Source organism: Sus scrofa, chromosome 16 (assembly GCF_054392235.1).
Source record: "Sus scrofa isolate SSC_HxYL_T2T_F1_AM1 chromosome 16, Sscrofa_HxYL_maternal_Yorkshire_Landrace_v2.0, whole genome shotgun sequence".
Taxonomy (NCBI): Eukaryota; Metazoa; Chordata; class Mammalia; order Artiodactyla; family Suidae; genus Sus; species Sus scrofa.
In genome coordinates this window covers 39,368,284-39,383,505 of record NC_139398.1, presented here as the reverse complement: position 1 = coordinate 39,383,505, position 15,222 = coordinate 39,368,284, and the positions used below count along the sequence as shown (strand labels likewise).

Sequence of the window (15,222 nt, the reverse complement as noted above, 5' to 3'; positions counted from 1 at the left end):
CACCATGCAAGGTGTGATGCATCCAAAATAACAGCTCTAAGAGTCCAGACAAGCCAGCAGGATATTTTTGAAACGGGATCCTTTTTTCCTCAAAAAGAGGTAAGGAGCTGCCTCCCCTGCCTCTATGTTATAGCACAGAGCAAAAATCTCCACACCCATTGCCACTGTGTTTAAACCAACTGTGCTAAACTCCTGTTTCAAGGAGAACTCAGTATGTGATCTGGCTTTGGAATGCTTTTCCTGTGGGTGTTTGACAACAGAAGCACACCATCACGCATCCAAGAAAATAAATTTATTAAACTTTGAAGGAAAAAAATCCACAGACATAAAGAAAGTTAAATATAAACTGCAGGACACAACTAGTCATACTAGTGAATAATGGCTTGTGTGGCCAGCAAAGTACCAAAATGACATTCGGAGACTGATTGAGGTATTTAGCTATTTTTGGCTATAGAAATGTTGTCAGCCTATTGTGAAATAGTAAGAGAGTTTTCCCAAACACACAGTTTTAAGTTGAATTAGGTTCTACACTGATGAAATTGTCTATGAAACTAAATTATGTAGCTCTTAAGAGAAAACCATAGCAGCAAGGTAGCAGAAAATCTACTAAACATCTATTACAAAGTAACATGTTGAACTTTAAACACCCAATTCTAGCTTTTCACCATCCTTCCTGCAAGAAAGACAGAATTTAAAATTACCAGCCATGAAGCTTATTTCCTAAAATGGTCTGAGCTAAATGGCAAATACTATTTAAGTTAAAGTTAACTTTAAAGTTTCTTTAACCTTTAAAAAAATAAAGTGAGGAGCATTCTTCAGTGACAATGAGTCATCTCCTTTTGACAGACCTTTTGGGGAGCAATCCAAGGCTCCTAGAAATGTTTAGGTTATTAAGGGATTGGGTAAAAATTTATAAATTACTTGGGCCCTTCTTTTTCTTTCAAATACCTGCTTTGAGGCCAGTCCACTCAGAGGGGAAATAAATAATGAGACCTCTTTCACTACTTTAAATAAATCCCATAAAACGGTAAGTAAGTTTCTAGTATGGGTTTAAGTAAACTTTTGAGTTACCTATGGGGATTTTGCTTCTTCTGTTTCTCGTTCCCATTAATAATGAGTATGTGTCTGGCTACAGGCTTTGAAACAAAAACCTTTTTTCTCAAAACGTTTCATCCCATGATCTGGTTAACTTCATTTCAACCTGCTTCAACTTACAAAATGCTTCTTATACCTATTCCTTTCTTAGGTAAATATGAAATAAGAGACACTGCGGCCGAGGTTCTAAGGCTTGTGATATGTGTGCACTAAGAAACTTACTCCCTGTCCACCAGCAGTGATTAAGCACCCTGGTCAATATGAACCAGCTATGAGTTCTACTTAGTATGTAGCGATCTGACACAAAACAAAGTTGGTTAAGAAAAGGTTTTTTTTTTTTTTTTTTTTTTTTGAGAGTTGGGGTCATGGTAAGTTGACCTGTGCAAATATTTGTTTAAAAATTCAGATGAGTACATTCCAATACTGTAGGTAACTACAATCATTTTAGAATCATTTAAAGAGTTTTAGGAGGTATAAAAAGGGCCTTGTAAAAAACTAACTTGTTTTTCTTCAGGTGCATTGACCAAAGCATTAAACCAGCTTTAGATGGCAGTTCTACATTCTTTAGATGAGCCCGCATTAACTACAGGACACAGTGTGTAGTGTAATAGAAAATAGCCATGCCTAAAGTGTAAGTTATTAAAAATATCTTTATCCATTTTATGTCAAAATAAATGTTTTACATATCCAAACTATTTTCTTACCTATGATTTTAGTTCCCAATTATTAAAAAAATTAGCCTGTGCTATGATGTGCATTCAATCTTCCTGAACTGCAAAAGCCACCTGATTTTTTGCTTTTTCAAAAAGCATGATTTACTATACATTAAAAACATAGCCATTCAATGCTTAGTAGCACAAAATTAACACCCACAATAACAAGACATTCACTGCCACTACACGGTCTTTGAGACAATTCTTAAAAATATTTACAATTCACAATAGGAATATCTATCTGATTAAGGATTCTTCTTTTTTTAATACCGTATTTTAACATTTCAGAAAAAGGCATTTATCCCTTACCCTGAACCCCCACCCCCACCCCCGCAAAAGGTTTAAACATTGTTTTGGTTTAAGCATTCAGGCCCCAGCCAACCCTTTGCCATTAAACAGGTAGCTCATGGAAAATTGAAGAAAAGCTACGGCATGATTTTGTTCAGTTGGTCTGTGCTCACATAGCCACACGATGAGAGAAACTCTTTGTCAGGCAAGGGCAGGGCTGTGGCATTGAGTACGAGGCCCTGTGGAGACTGTACTATATGAATGGAGGTATAGTCTGGGACAGGCATCTCAGAACTTGGAGCACATTCTGCTGTCCCAGACCTGCCAGCAGTAGTGGTAAGGCTTTCTGTGGTGATGTAAATGTCTTCCTGGTTAAAGCTTGGCGCTACACGTGATTCAACCTCGACGTGGGGGGCCATAGCGATGCACTTTTTGGCATCTGCCTCGCAGAAGTAGGCGTTGTCCATGATGAAGTTTGCTGGGCAGGGTGAGACCACTTCTAGGTGCATGTCACACTGGGAGATCCCTGCCTTATTCTTTTGGCCCGGGGAAAGGACCACACTCCCTGCTGGTGTAATGTCGCTTACCTGGGCATAAAAGTCGATGTTTGCCAGTGAACTTGGGTTGCTGAGCTGTGTATGGGCAGTTTGATGAGTTGAGTCAGTTCCACTGATAATAAGTGGTCTTGGTTTGTTTTCCTCTGCTAGGATAACACTGGGCTGCTGGGTAGCAGGGGCAGCATCATTAGAAGGTGAGTTATTTTGATTCTTCTGGTCAAGGCACAAGAGATCTGCTTCCCCTTTTAACCTTTGTGGCTGAGCTACCTCTGAGGTACCATCACACACGTCATTGGCATTGAAATCTGTCTCCAGGATGTCAGGTTCGTAACAGCTGGTACGTCCGGAGTCGTCATCCTTTGCCCCAAGGATAGTAAGTGATTTTTCATGGTCATTATTTAGAAGTCTGTCTGTGTCTGAGCCTTCAGTCTTTTCATCAGGGTCATCAATATCGAGCTCAATAAATTCAACCCAAGAGTCATCACTGTAGAATTCGTGTTTATAGTTGTCATGAATGGCTAAGATTGTGTTCACCTCTTCTAATTTTCCTTCCTAGGAAACAGAAAATGAAGATATATGAAAAGAACCTCACAACAATTAAGTGATTTAACAAGTAACATTCAGAGACTAATCAGTAATAAAACCATATAACAAATACATTAATGAAGAACTTTTAACTATGTAAGACATTTTCATAATGTTGAGATGTAATATTAAAATTTCCTTTCTCCAGAAGGAAGACAAAAAAATAAAACATTATACATGTAGCTTGCAAAAGCTCTCAACAGAAGACATTGTTCTTCAGGTAGCACTGAATTAGTGTTACATATAACTTAATTTATTAATTACCTTGAGGAGATCTGGATCAATTCCCTTGATCTTTGGAACTGGAACTGGGGGTAGAATCAGCATCTTAATCCTTGAAAAGGAAATTTTGTTTTGACATAAATTATACATCCTCTTATGTCAAAAGACAGAAATAGAACATTAACAGTACTATTAATCCAAATATTCTGGTACTTTATATAAGTGTAATATGAAAAAGAGAAGAATAGCATTAAGTAATAAATGACAGGGCAAAATATAGAAGGAAAAAAAGAACAAAAATAAAGTCCTTATCTGAAGTCAGTTTAAGTAAAATGTGGTTTTCCTATAACAGTTTTTCATTAATGTCTTTTATTGACAGCTAGTCTTAGTATTGGGAGTGAGGAATTTAATTCCGTGGCAGTTTTAAGGGAATTTTAATATACATCTCACCTATAATTTATGGAAGAAGGGAAGGCAAACAAGCCAATTCATGTAGAGCCACCATTATCTGCACCTTCAAAAAAGAATGAGCTGGGAAAATACATACCACACAGCTCACATGAATTATAAAATTATCTAGGACAGTCTCATTAACCAGGGTGTCACTGCACGGTTCATTTTAGTTGGGACAGACTTAATTTGAACTATCTCTGCTCGGTATGAATTTATATATATAATTCTATGTATGATGCACTTACATTTTCTGTTCCAAATACATAAATTACTTTTTGACTATCATTCGTTTCAATGTCTAAGCTGCCTGTATTGTGCCTAATTATATCCTTAGCACTTAGAATAATTTCTGGCACAGAGAAGGTGCTCAATAAAAATTTCTTGAATTTAAGTAAATCATTTATCTATTTAATAGTGTAACTAGAGTTTATGTTTTAAAATCAACATTATGGCTCTGGAATAAAGCTCAGAGTTTCTCATTCCAACCTGGTTTTTGAGTATCAGCTGATAATCTACTTGGAGTAAATGAGCAGTTTGTTCTATTCAATAGGGAACCCATTCTCTGAACATTTTCATTACCTTTCTACCTAACCCAAGGAATAAGCCACATTCCATTTTATAAGTTGAGTTTTTTTTGAGGGTGCTCCTTTTATTTTTATAATGTTTTGAATTTAATTTTTATATTGGCATATAGTTGATGTACAATGATGTTAGTTTCAGGGGTATACGGCAAAGTGATTCAGTTGTACATATATACATATACCCATTCTTATTCAGATTCTTTTCCCATATAGGTTATTACAGAACATTGAGTAGCGTTCTCTGTGCTATACAGTAGGCCCTTGTTGGTTACCTATTTTTTTATATAGTAGTGTGCATATGTCAATCCTAAACTCTCAATTTATCCTTCCCCCTACCTTTCCCCTTTGGTAGGCATTAATTTGTTTTCCAAGGCTGTGAGTCTGTTCCGTTTTGTAAATAACTTCCTTTGTATCATTTTTTTTAAGATTCCACATACATGTGACATCATATATTTGTCTTTTTTTGTCTGACTTACTTGACTTAGTGTGATAATCTCTAGGTTGATCCCTGTTGCTGCAAATGGCATTATTTTGTTCTTTTTTATGGCTGAGTAATATTTCTTGTGTATATTACCACATTTTCTTTATCCATTCATTGGTCAATGAGCATTTAGGTTGCCTCCATGTCTTGGCTATTGTAAATAGTGCTGCAATGAACATAGGGATGCACGTGTTTTTTCAAATTATAGTTTTGTCTGGGTATATGACCAGGAGTGTGACTGCTGGATCATATGGTAGTTCTATTTTTAGTTTAAGGAAACTCCATGCTATTCTCCATAATGGTTTTACCAATTTACATGCCTACTAACAGTGTAGAAATGTTCCCTTTTCCCCACATCATCTCCAGCATTTATTGTTTACAGACCTTTTTTTTTTTTTCTTTTTAGGGCTGCACCTGCAGCATATGGAAGTTCCCAGACTAGGGGCTGAATTGGAGCTACAGCTGGAGCCTATACCACAGCCACAGCAATGCTAGATCTGAGCCACATCTGCAACCTATGCTGCAGCTTGCAGCAACACCAGATCTTTAACCTATTGAGTGAGGCCAGGGATAGGACCTGCATCCTCATGGATACTCATCAGGTTATTCACCTGCTGAGCCACAATGGGAACTCCTATTTGTAGGCTTTTTGATGATGGACATTCAGACTGGTGTGAGGTGATACCTCACAGTCGTTTTGATTTGCATTTCTCTAATAATTAGTGATGTTGAGCACCTTTTCATGTGCTTTTTGGCCATCTGTAGGTCTTCTTTGAAAAAATGTCTATTAGGATCTGCCTAGTTTTTGATTGGGTTGTCTTTTTGATATGAACTTCAAAAGCTGTTTTGTATTTTGAAGCTTTATCCCTTGTCAGTTGCTTCATTTGCAAATATTTTCTCCCATTCTGTGGATTGTTTTTTTTTTAATGGTCTTCTTTACTGGACAAAGGTTTTAAGTTTAATTAGTTCCCATTTATTTTTGTTTTTATTTTCATTACTCTAGGAGGTGGATCCAAAAAGGTATTGCTACAATTTATGGGAAAGAATGTTCTCTCTTCATTTTTCTCTTAAGAGTTTTATAGTATCTTATTTTACATTTAGTTCTTTTTAACATTTTGTTTATTTTTGTATATGGTGTTAGAGAATGTTCATTCTTTTATATGTAGCTGTCCAGTTTTCTTAATACCATTTACTGAAGAGGCTGTCTTTTCTCCATTGTATGTTCTTGTCTACTTTGTCATAGATTCATTAACCATAGCTACATGAATTTATTTTTGGGTTTTTTTATCCTGTTCCACTGATCAGTATTTCTGTTTCTGTTTTGATGATTGTAGCTTTGTAGTAGAGTCTGAATTCTGGGAGCCTAATTCCAACTCTGTGTTTTTCTTTTTCAGGATTGCTTTGCATATTTGGGATCTTTTTCATTTTCATACTAATTAAAATTTTTTTTCTAGTTCTATAAAAATGCCATTGGTAATTTGATAGGGATTGTGTTGAATCTGCAGATTGCCTTGTGTATTATAGTCATTTTGACAACATTGGTTCTTCCAATCTATGAACATGGAATAGCCTTCCATCTGTTTGTGCTACTATTTCTTTAAACAGCATCTTATAGTTTTCAAAGTACAAGTCTTTTGCTTCCTTAGGTAGGTTTATTCCTAGGTATTTTACTGTTTTTGATGTAATGGTGAACAGGATTGTTTAATGTCTCTCTCTGATCTTTTGTTGTTATGTATAGGAATGCAAGAGATTTCTGTATATCAATTTTGTATCCTGCAACTTTACCACATTTATTGATAAGCTTCAATAGTTTTCTGGTAATATCTTTATGATCTTCTATGTATAGTACCATGTCATCTGCAAAGAGCAATAGTTCCAACTTGAATTCCTTTTTTATTTCTCTGACTTTCAAAACTGTTTTGAATAAAAGCGATGAGTGAACATCCTTGTCATGTTCCTAATCTTAGTGGAAATTCTTTCAGTTTTTCACCGTTGAGAATGATATTAGCTGTGGGTTTGTCATATGGCCTTTGTTATGTTGAGGTAGGTTCCCTCCATGATCACTTTCTGGGGCATATTTATCATAAATGGGTGGTGAATTTTTTCAAAAGCTTTTTCTGCATCTACTGAGATGATCATGTGGTTTGTATTCAATTTGTTAATGTGGTGTATCACACTGATTGATTTGCAGATATTGAAATATCCCTCCATTCCTGGGATAAATCTCCCTTTTATCTTAGTGTATGATCCTTTTAATATATTGTTGGATTTGGTTTGATATTATTTTGTTGAGGATTTTTGTGAATATGTTCATCAGTGATAATTAGCCTTAATTGTCTTTATTTCATAGTATCTTTGTCTGGTTTTGGTTTCAAGGTAATGGTGGCTTCATAGAATGAGTTTAGAGTTTCCTTCTGCGATTTTTTGGAATAGTTTCAGAAGAACAGGTATTAACTCTTTTCTAAATGCTTGGCAGAATTCACCTGTAAATCCATCTGCTCCTACGCTTTTGTTGGAAGTTGAATCACAGTTTCAATTTCAGTACTTGTTATTGTTCTTTTCCTTTTTCCTATTTCTTCCTGGTTTAGTCTTGCAAGGGTTGTACCTTTCTAAGACTGTGTTTATTTCTACTAGGTTATCCATTTTATTGGCAAATAGTTGCAAGTAGTAGTCTCTTCTGCTCCTCTGTATTCTATGGTTTCAGTTATGACCACTTTTTAATTTCTGATTTTATTTATTTGAACCCTCTCCCTTTTTTTCTTGATGAGTCTGTCTAAAGGTTTATCAATTTTGTTTATTTTTTCAAAGAACCAGCTTTTAGTTTAATTCATCTTTTCACTGTTTTCTTGGTCTCTAGTTCATTTATTTCTGCTCTGATCATTATGACTTTTCCTTCTTCTAACTTTGGGTTTTGTTTATACTTTTTCCTCTAGTTGCTTTAGGTATAAGGTTAGGTTATCTGAGATTTTTATTATTTCCTAGGTAAGATTGAGTAACTATAAACTTTCCTCTTATAACTGCTTTTGCTATGTCCTATAGGTTTTGGATAATGTTTTCATTGTCATTTGTCTCTAGTTTTTTTTTTTTTAATGAGATTTTTATTTTTTCTATTATAGTTGATTGACAATGTCATGTCAATTTCTGCTGTACAGCAAAGTGACCCAGTCATATATATATGAATGAATATTATATATATTATCATATATATAATATTCTTTTTCTCAGATTACCCTCCAACATGTTCCATCAGAAGTGACTAGATGTAATTCCCTGTGCTATACAGCAGGAGCTCATTGCTTATCCACTCCAAATGCAATACTTTGCATCTACTAACCCCCAGACTCCCGGTCCATCCCACTCCCTTCCCCTTGAAAACCACAAGTTTGTTCTCTAAGTCCACGAGTTTGTTACTTTTCTATAGATAGGTTCATTTGTACCATTTATTAGACTGCAGATATAAATGACAAATGGTATTTGTCTTTCTCTTTCTGACTTACTTCACTTAGTAGGAGAGTCTAGTTCCATCCATGTTGCTGCAAATGGGATTATTTTATTCTTTTTTTAGGGCTGAGTAGTATTTCAATACGTATATATACCATATTATCTTAATCCATTCATCTGTTGATGGACATTTAAGTTGGTTCCATGTCTTGGCTGTTGTGAACAGTTATGGAATGAACATACGGGTGCATGTATCTTTTTGAATGAAAGATTTGTCTGGGTATATGCCCAGGAGTGGGATTGCTGGGTCATATGGTAATTCTATATTTAGTTTCCTGAGGTACCCTCATACTGTTTTCCATAGTGATTGTACCAATTTATACTGTAACCAACATTGGAGGAGGGTACCTTTTTTTCCACACCCTCTCCAGCATTTGTTATTTGTTGACTTGTTAATGATGGCCATTCTGACAGGTGTGAGGTGGTACCTCATTGTAGTTTTTATTTGCATTTCTCTAATAATTAGTGATGTTGAGTATTTTTTCATGTGCTTGTTGGCCATCCATGTGTTTTCTTTGGAGAAATGTCTATTCAGGTTTTCTGCCCATTATTCAATTGGGTTGTTGTGTGTGTACTTTTTTTTTTTCTGTTGAGTTGTATAAGTTTGTGTATTTTAGAGATTAGGCCCTTATCAGTTGCATCATTTGAAATTATATTCTCCCATTCCATAGGTTGTCTTTTTTTTTATGACTTCCTTTGCTATGGAAAAGCTTGTAAGCTTGATTAGGTCCCATTGGTTTTTGTTTTTATTTCTGCTGCCTTGGGAGACTGACCTAAGAAAACATTTGTAAGGTTGATGTCAGAGAATGTTTTGCCTATGTTCTCTTCTAGCAGTTTTGTGGTGTCTTGTCTTATGTTTAAGTCTTTAAGCTATTTTGAGTTTATTTTTGTGTATGGTATGAGGGAGTGTTTTAGTTTCCTTGATTTAGAGCTGGATGCAGCTGTCCAGTTTTCCCAGCACCATTTGCTGAAAATACTGTCTTTTTCCCATTTTATATTCTTGCCTCCTTTGTTGAAGATTAATTGACCATAGTTGTCTGGTTTATTTCTGAGTTCTTCTATTCTGTTCCATTGGTCTGTATGTCTGTTTTGGTACCAGTACCACACTGTCTTGATTACTATAGCTTTGTAATATTGTTTGAAGTCTGGAAGAGTTATGGCTCTTTCTTGTGTTTTGTTCCTCAGGATTGCTTTGACAATTCTGGGTCTTTTATGGTTCCATATAAATTTTTGGATTGTTCTAGCTCTGTGAAAAATGTCACAGGTAGTTTGATAGGGATTGCATTGAATCTGTAGATTGCTTTGGGTAGTATGGCCATTTTAACAATATTAATTCTCAGCATATAAGTCTTTCACCTCCTTGGTCAGGTTTATTTCTAGGCATTTAATTCTTTGGGGGTTCAATTTTAAAAGGTATTGTGGAGTTCCCGTCATGGCGCAGTGGTTAACGAATCCTACTAGGAACCATGAGGTTGCGGGTTCGGTCCCTGCCCCTTGCTCAGTGGGTTAACGATCTGGCGTTGCTGTGAGCTGTGGTGTAGGTTGCAGACACGGCTCGGATCCCGCGTTGATGTGGCTCTGGCGTAGGCTGGTGGCTACAGCTCCGATTCAACCCCTAGCCTGGGAACCTCCATATGTCGCGGGAGTGGCCCAAGAAATAGCAACAACAACAACAACAACAAAAAGACAAAAAAAAAAAGGTATTGTATTTTATATTCCTTTTCTAATAATTCATTGTTAGGCAATAGAATTGCAACAGATTTCTGAAGGTTAATCTTGTGTTCTGCTACTTTCCTAAATTCATTGAACAGTTTGTTTTTGTGTGGTTTTCTATATATAGTATCATGTCATCTGCATAAAATGACAATTTTGCCTCTTCTCTTTCAATTTTGATACTTTTATTTTTTTGTTTATCGGATTGCTGTGGCTAGGACTTCCAATACCATGTTGAATAAAAGTGGTATGAGTGGGCATCCTTGTCCTATTCCAGAGTTTAGTGGGAAGGCTTTCAGCTTTTCTCCATTGAGTATTAAATTGGCTATGGGTTTGTCATAAATGGCTTTGATTAGGTTAAGGTATGTTCCTCTATACCCACTTTGGTAAGAGTTTTTATCATGAATGGTTATTGGTCTTGGTCAAATGCTTTTCCTGCATCTATTGAGAGATCATGTGGCTTTTGACTTTTCTTAATGTGGTATATGACATTGATTTGCATATGTTGAACCATCCTTGTGAACTTGGGGTGAATCCCACTTGGTTGTGGTGTATGATCTTTTGTATATGTTGTTGGATTCGGTTTGATAAAATTTTGTTGAGAATTTTTGTATCTATAATCATCAAAAATAATGGCCTATAATTTTCTTTTATGGTAGTAGTATCTTTGTTTTTTGGTATTAGGGTGATGGTGGCTTCATAGAATGTCTTTGGGAGTGTTCCTTCTTCTTCTACCTTTTGGAAAAGTTTAAGGATGGGTATAAATTCTGCTTTGTAAGTTTGGTAGAATTTGCCTGTGAAGCCATCTGGTCCTGGACTTTTTTTTTTTTTTTTTTTTTTTTTTGTAGGGAGTATTTTTATTACATATTCAATTTCATTTCTAGTGATTGGTCTGTTCAGCTGCTCTATTTCTTCTTGACTCAGTTTTGGAAGGCTGTAAGTCTCTAGAAAGTTGTCTCTTTCTTCTAGGTTGTCAAATTTGTTGGCATATAATTGTTCATAGTATTCTCTCTCTTTTTTTTTGTATTCTGCAGTATCCCTTTGAGATTTCTTTTTCATTTATTTTTTTATTAATGATTTTTATTTTTTCCATTATAGCTGGTTAACAACAGTGTTCTGTCAATTTCTACTGTATAGCAAAGTGACCCAGTCACAGATACATTTTTTTTCTCACATCACGTTCCATTATAAGTGACTAGATATTTATCATTCACTGTGCTATACAGCAGGATCTCATGGCTTAGCTATTCCAAATGCAATAGTTTGCATCTATTAACCACAGACTCCTAGTCCATCCCACTCCCTCCCCCTTCCCCTTGGCAACCACAAGTCTGTTCTCCCAGTTCATGAGTTTCTTTTCTGTGGAAAGGTTCATTTGTACTGTATATTAGATTCCAGATATAAGTGATATCATATGGCATTTGTCGTCCTCTTTCCTGACTTACTTCACTTGGTATGAGAGTCTGTAGTTCCATCTATGTTGCTGCAAATGGCATTATTTAGTTCTTTTTATGGCCAAGTAGTATTCCATCGTGCATATATACCACATTTTCTTAATCCATTCACCTGTTGATGGACATTTAGGTTGTTTCCATGTCTTGGCTATTGTGAATAGTGCTGCAGTGAACATATGGGTGCATGTTTTTTTTTTTTTTTCAAGGAAAGTTCTGTATGGATATATGCCCAAGAGTGGGATTGATGGATCATATGGCAGGTCTATATTTAATTTTATAATGTAGTTCCCTAGTGTTTTCCATAGTGGTATTCTGATTTTTTTGGATATAATTTCCTGCAAATGTCAATTAAGTCTATCTTTTCTATTGTGTCATTTAGGATCTCTTGTTGCCTTATTGATTTTCTGTCTAGAGGGTCTGTCCAATAATGTGAGTGGAGTATTAAAGTCTGCTACTATTATTGTATTCATATCAGTTTCTCCTTTTATGTGTTAGTATTTGTTGTATGTATTTGGGTGCTCCTATATTAGGGGCATTTATATTGATGATTGTAATATCCTCTTCTTGAATCAATCCTTTTATCATTAGTGTCCTTTGTCTTTCTTTATGGCCTTTCTTTTAAATTCTATTTTCTCAATATGAATATTGCAACTCCTGATTTTCTGTCTTTCCCATTCACATAAAATATTTTTTTCTATCCCTTTTTTAAATTTATATGTATCCTTTGCCCTAATGTGAGTCTCTTGTGGACTGCATATTGTAGGATCTTACTTTTTTATCCAATCTACCACTCTGTGTCTTTTGATTGGAGTATTCAGTCGACATTTAAGGTAATTATTGATAAATATGTACTTATTGCCATTTAAACCTTGTTTTCTAGTTGATTTTATGTTTCTCCCTTGTTCCTTTCATTATTTTGGTTTGATGATTTCCTTTTATCTTATGCTTGTGTCCTCTTTTTAGTTTTTGTGGATAGTGTTCGGTTTTGAATTGTGATTGCCCTATTTTTCAAGTATGTTAACCTGTTCTTATATCTGGTTGCTTCAGCCTGATAGTCATATAGGTTGAAACACATCTTAAAAAAAAAAAAGTCTAGATTTTCTTAATTTCCTTACCTACATTTTGATTTTGAAGTCCTTTTGCTGTTCTTGTGTTGATTGTTGCTTTTACAACAGGTTTTTTTTTTTTCCCTTTTAGATCTGTATCTTAGCTTATTTAAGTGATTGCTTTCCAATTGTGATTTCCTCTATCCTATTTCTTTGTACTTTTTTATTTAGAGGAGCCCTTTAACATTTCTTTTATAAGGGGTTTAGTACTGCTGTATGTACTCTTTCAGTTTTTGTTTGTTGGAGAAAACCTTTATTTCTCCTTCTACTTTAAATTATATTCTTGCTGGGTAGAGTATTCTAGGCTGTAAATTTTTCCGTTTTAGAACTTTGCATATATCTTTCCACTCTCTTCTGACCTGTAGTGCTTCTGTAGAGAAATTAGCTGATAGCCCCATGGGGATAATTAACACTTTGTGTTTCTCCTACAGACCTTAGAATCCTCTCTTTAACTTTGGCCATTTTTATTATAATATGTCTGGGTGTAGGCCTGTTTGGGGCCCTCTGTGCTTCCTGTATCTTGATATCTGTTTCCTTTAGATTTGGGAAGTTTTCGGCCATAGTATCTTCAAATATTTTCAATTCCCGTTTTCTTTTTCTCCTCCTCCTGGAATCCCTATTATGTGTAGATGGGCCCACTTTATATTATCCCATAGATGTCTTAAATTGCTATCACATTTTTTCATTTGGTTTTCTGTCTGCTGTCCTGATTGGGTGATTTCCATTATTCCTTCTTCCAAGTCACTAACTCATGTGTCTCTGTAAATGAATTTTTAAATTTTTCTTGGCTCTTCTTTTTATCTTCTAGTTCTTTTCTAAAGTAATCTAGATTACTCTTCATACCTGCTCTTAATTCCTTCATATTCACTCTTAATTCCTTCATATTCACTCTTAATTCTGTATTTTCACTATCTCGTTTTTGAACTCAGTGTGTTAGAATGCAGAAGTCTATTTCACTATTTCATTATTTGCTGCTTCAGATGAATTCTCCTGTTCTTTTAACTGGGAATTGTTCCTGAGCTTTTTCATTTTGCTTATATTTTTCTTATTCTATGAATTTAGGGAAAACAACTACTGTATTCTCAGATGGCTATTTATATGCTTGAGTGCCCCTGGGTATTTTGTGAAAGCTTAACTTTTTATTTCTAGGATGCTGTGTATGCTTCCAGGGAGATGGAGGGAATGGGCAGGGCTAGTAGCTAGTGCCTGGTTGCTGGGCTCTTGGGAGGTGGCAGGAGGCTGCTCCTAGTTGAAGGGCCCTGGGAAGTGACAGTGATCAGGCATGTGTAGGTGGTGCCCAGAGTGTTTTGCAGTGGCAGCAGCAGGTGAGTGTGTTCCCAGGGGAGTGAGAAGAACAACAGTTGGTGTTGGGTTGCAACAGTTGGTGTTGGGTCTTTGCTGACCTCTGAGGTGCCTTGGGCCACAGGTGGTGCCTGTTCACAGACCCCTAGTGGTGGTGGGCCTTGCCCACCTTTGGTGTCTGAGATGACTGCTATGGTTTGTTCCCACCTCCTGTAGATCACACAAGAGGTGCTACATTGCACTTAGCCCCCTGCCTCCCTTAGCCCATGCAAGAGTACCTGGCCACCCATAGCCCACAGAGGTGGTGACTTGCCACCTGTAGCCTGTGCCAGAGGTGCTCTGCTGAGAATCTGCACATGTGCAGGGAAAGATACTCTTATGGCAGTCTGCCCCTCCTCTTCTCTCCTCCCCAACAAGGGTGCCTTGCTTCTCCTACAGGCCCAGACCTCCTCCCATGTTCCTCAGCAGTGGCACTTGGCTCCCCACTCCATGGCGTACCACTCCCTAGCCCCTCAGGCAGTCTCCACACAGTCCTAGTCCTATCTCTGGAACTGACCTCTGGAACCTGAGTCTCAGCTCCCAGCCCCCACCTAAGCATCTCAAGCTGTATGTCTGGGGGTGGTGGTACAGATGATCTGAACCACGGCTCTCACTCTCCTTTGCCTTCCTCAGTCCAGCTGCTGAGCTTTTTTTCCCAACTTTGAGGTCCTCTATTGTGGCTGATCTGTTGCTTAGGTGGCTTTCCAGGGTATGGGTTCCTTTGCTCTTTAACAGCTCCCCCTCAGAAGTGCTAGTCCCATCCTGCTTCCTTTTTTTTTTTTTTTTTTTCTCTTTTTCCCTTTTGTTCTACCCAGTTATGTGGAGGATTTTTTGCCCTTTTTGGAGGTTTAAGGTCTTCTGCCAGTGTTCAGTAAATGTTCTGTGTGAATTGTCATACATGTAGATTTTTTTTTTTTTGATGGGTTTGTGGGAGTAGGCAAATGCCACTTCTTACTCCTCTGCTATCTTAATCCTTCTCACTAGGTGTTTTTTAAAATTTTCTTCTTTGATTTCCTCAGTGATACATTGGTTATTTAGTAACATATTGTTTAGCCTCCAGGTTTTGTGTGTGTTTGTGTGTGTGTGTTTTAACAGTTTTTCTTTCTCATAGTTGGTTTCTAATCTCATAGTG

General features: G+C 36.5%; 1 protein-coding gene across 16 annotated transcripts in view; it reads right to left on the bottom strand.

The window, feature by feature from the left end:
* Window positions 1–277: 277 nt before the first annotated feature.
* Window positions 278–15,222, bottom strand: part of GHR (growth hormone receptor) — a 296,034-nt gene continuing 281,089 nt past the window's right edge. For 15 of the 16 annotated variants that reach the window (XM_021076571.2, XM_013990637.3, XM_085001599.1 and 12 more), the window contains 2 exons: window positions 3,503–3,572; window positions 278–3,205 (listed from right to left, as the gene is read on the bottom strand). In XM_021076571.2, the coding sequence (XP_020932230.1) occupies window positions 2,234–3,205; window positions 3,503–3,572 (1,042 nt within the window). In that variant the 3' untranslated portion in view covers window positions 278–2,233. 16 annotated transcript variants of the gene reach the window in all.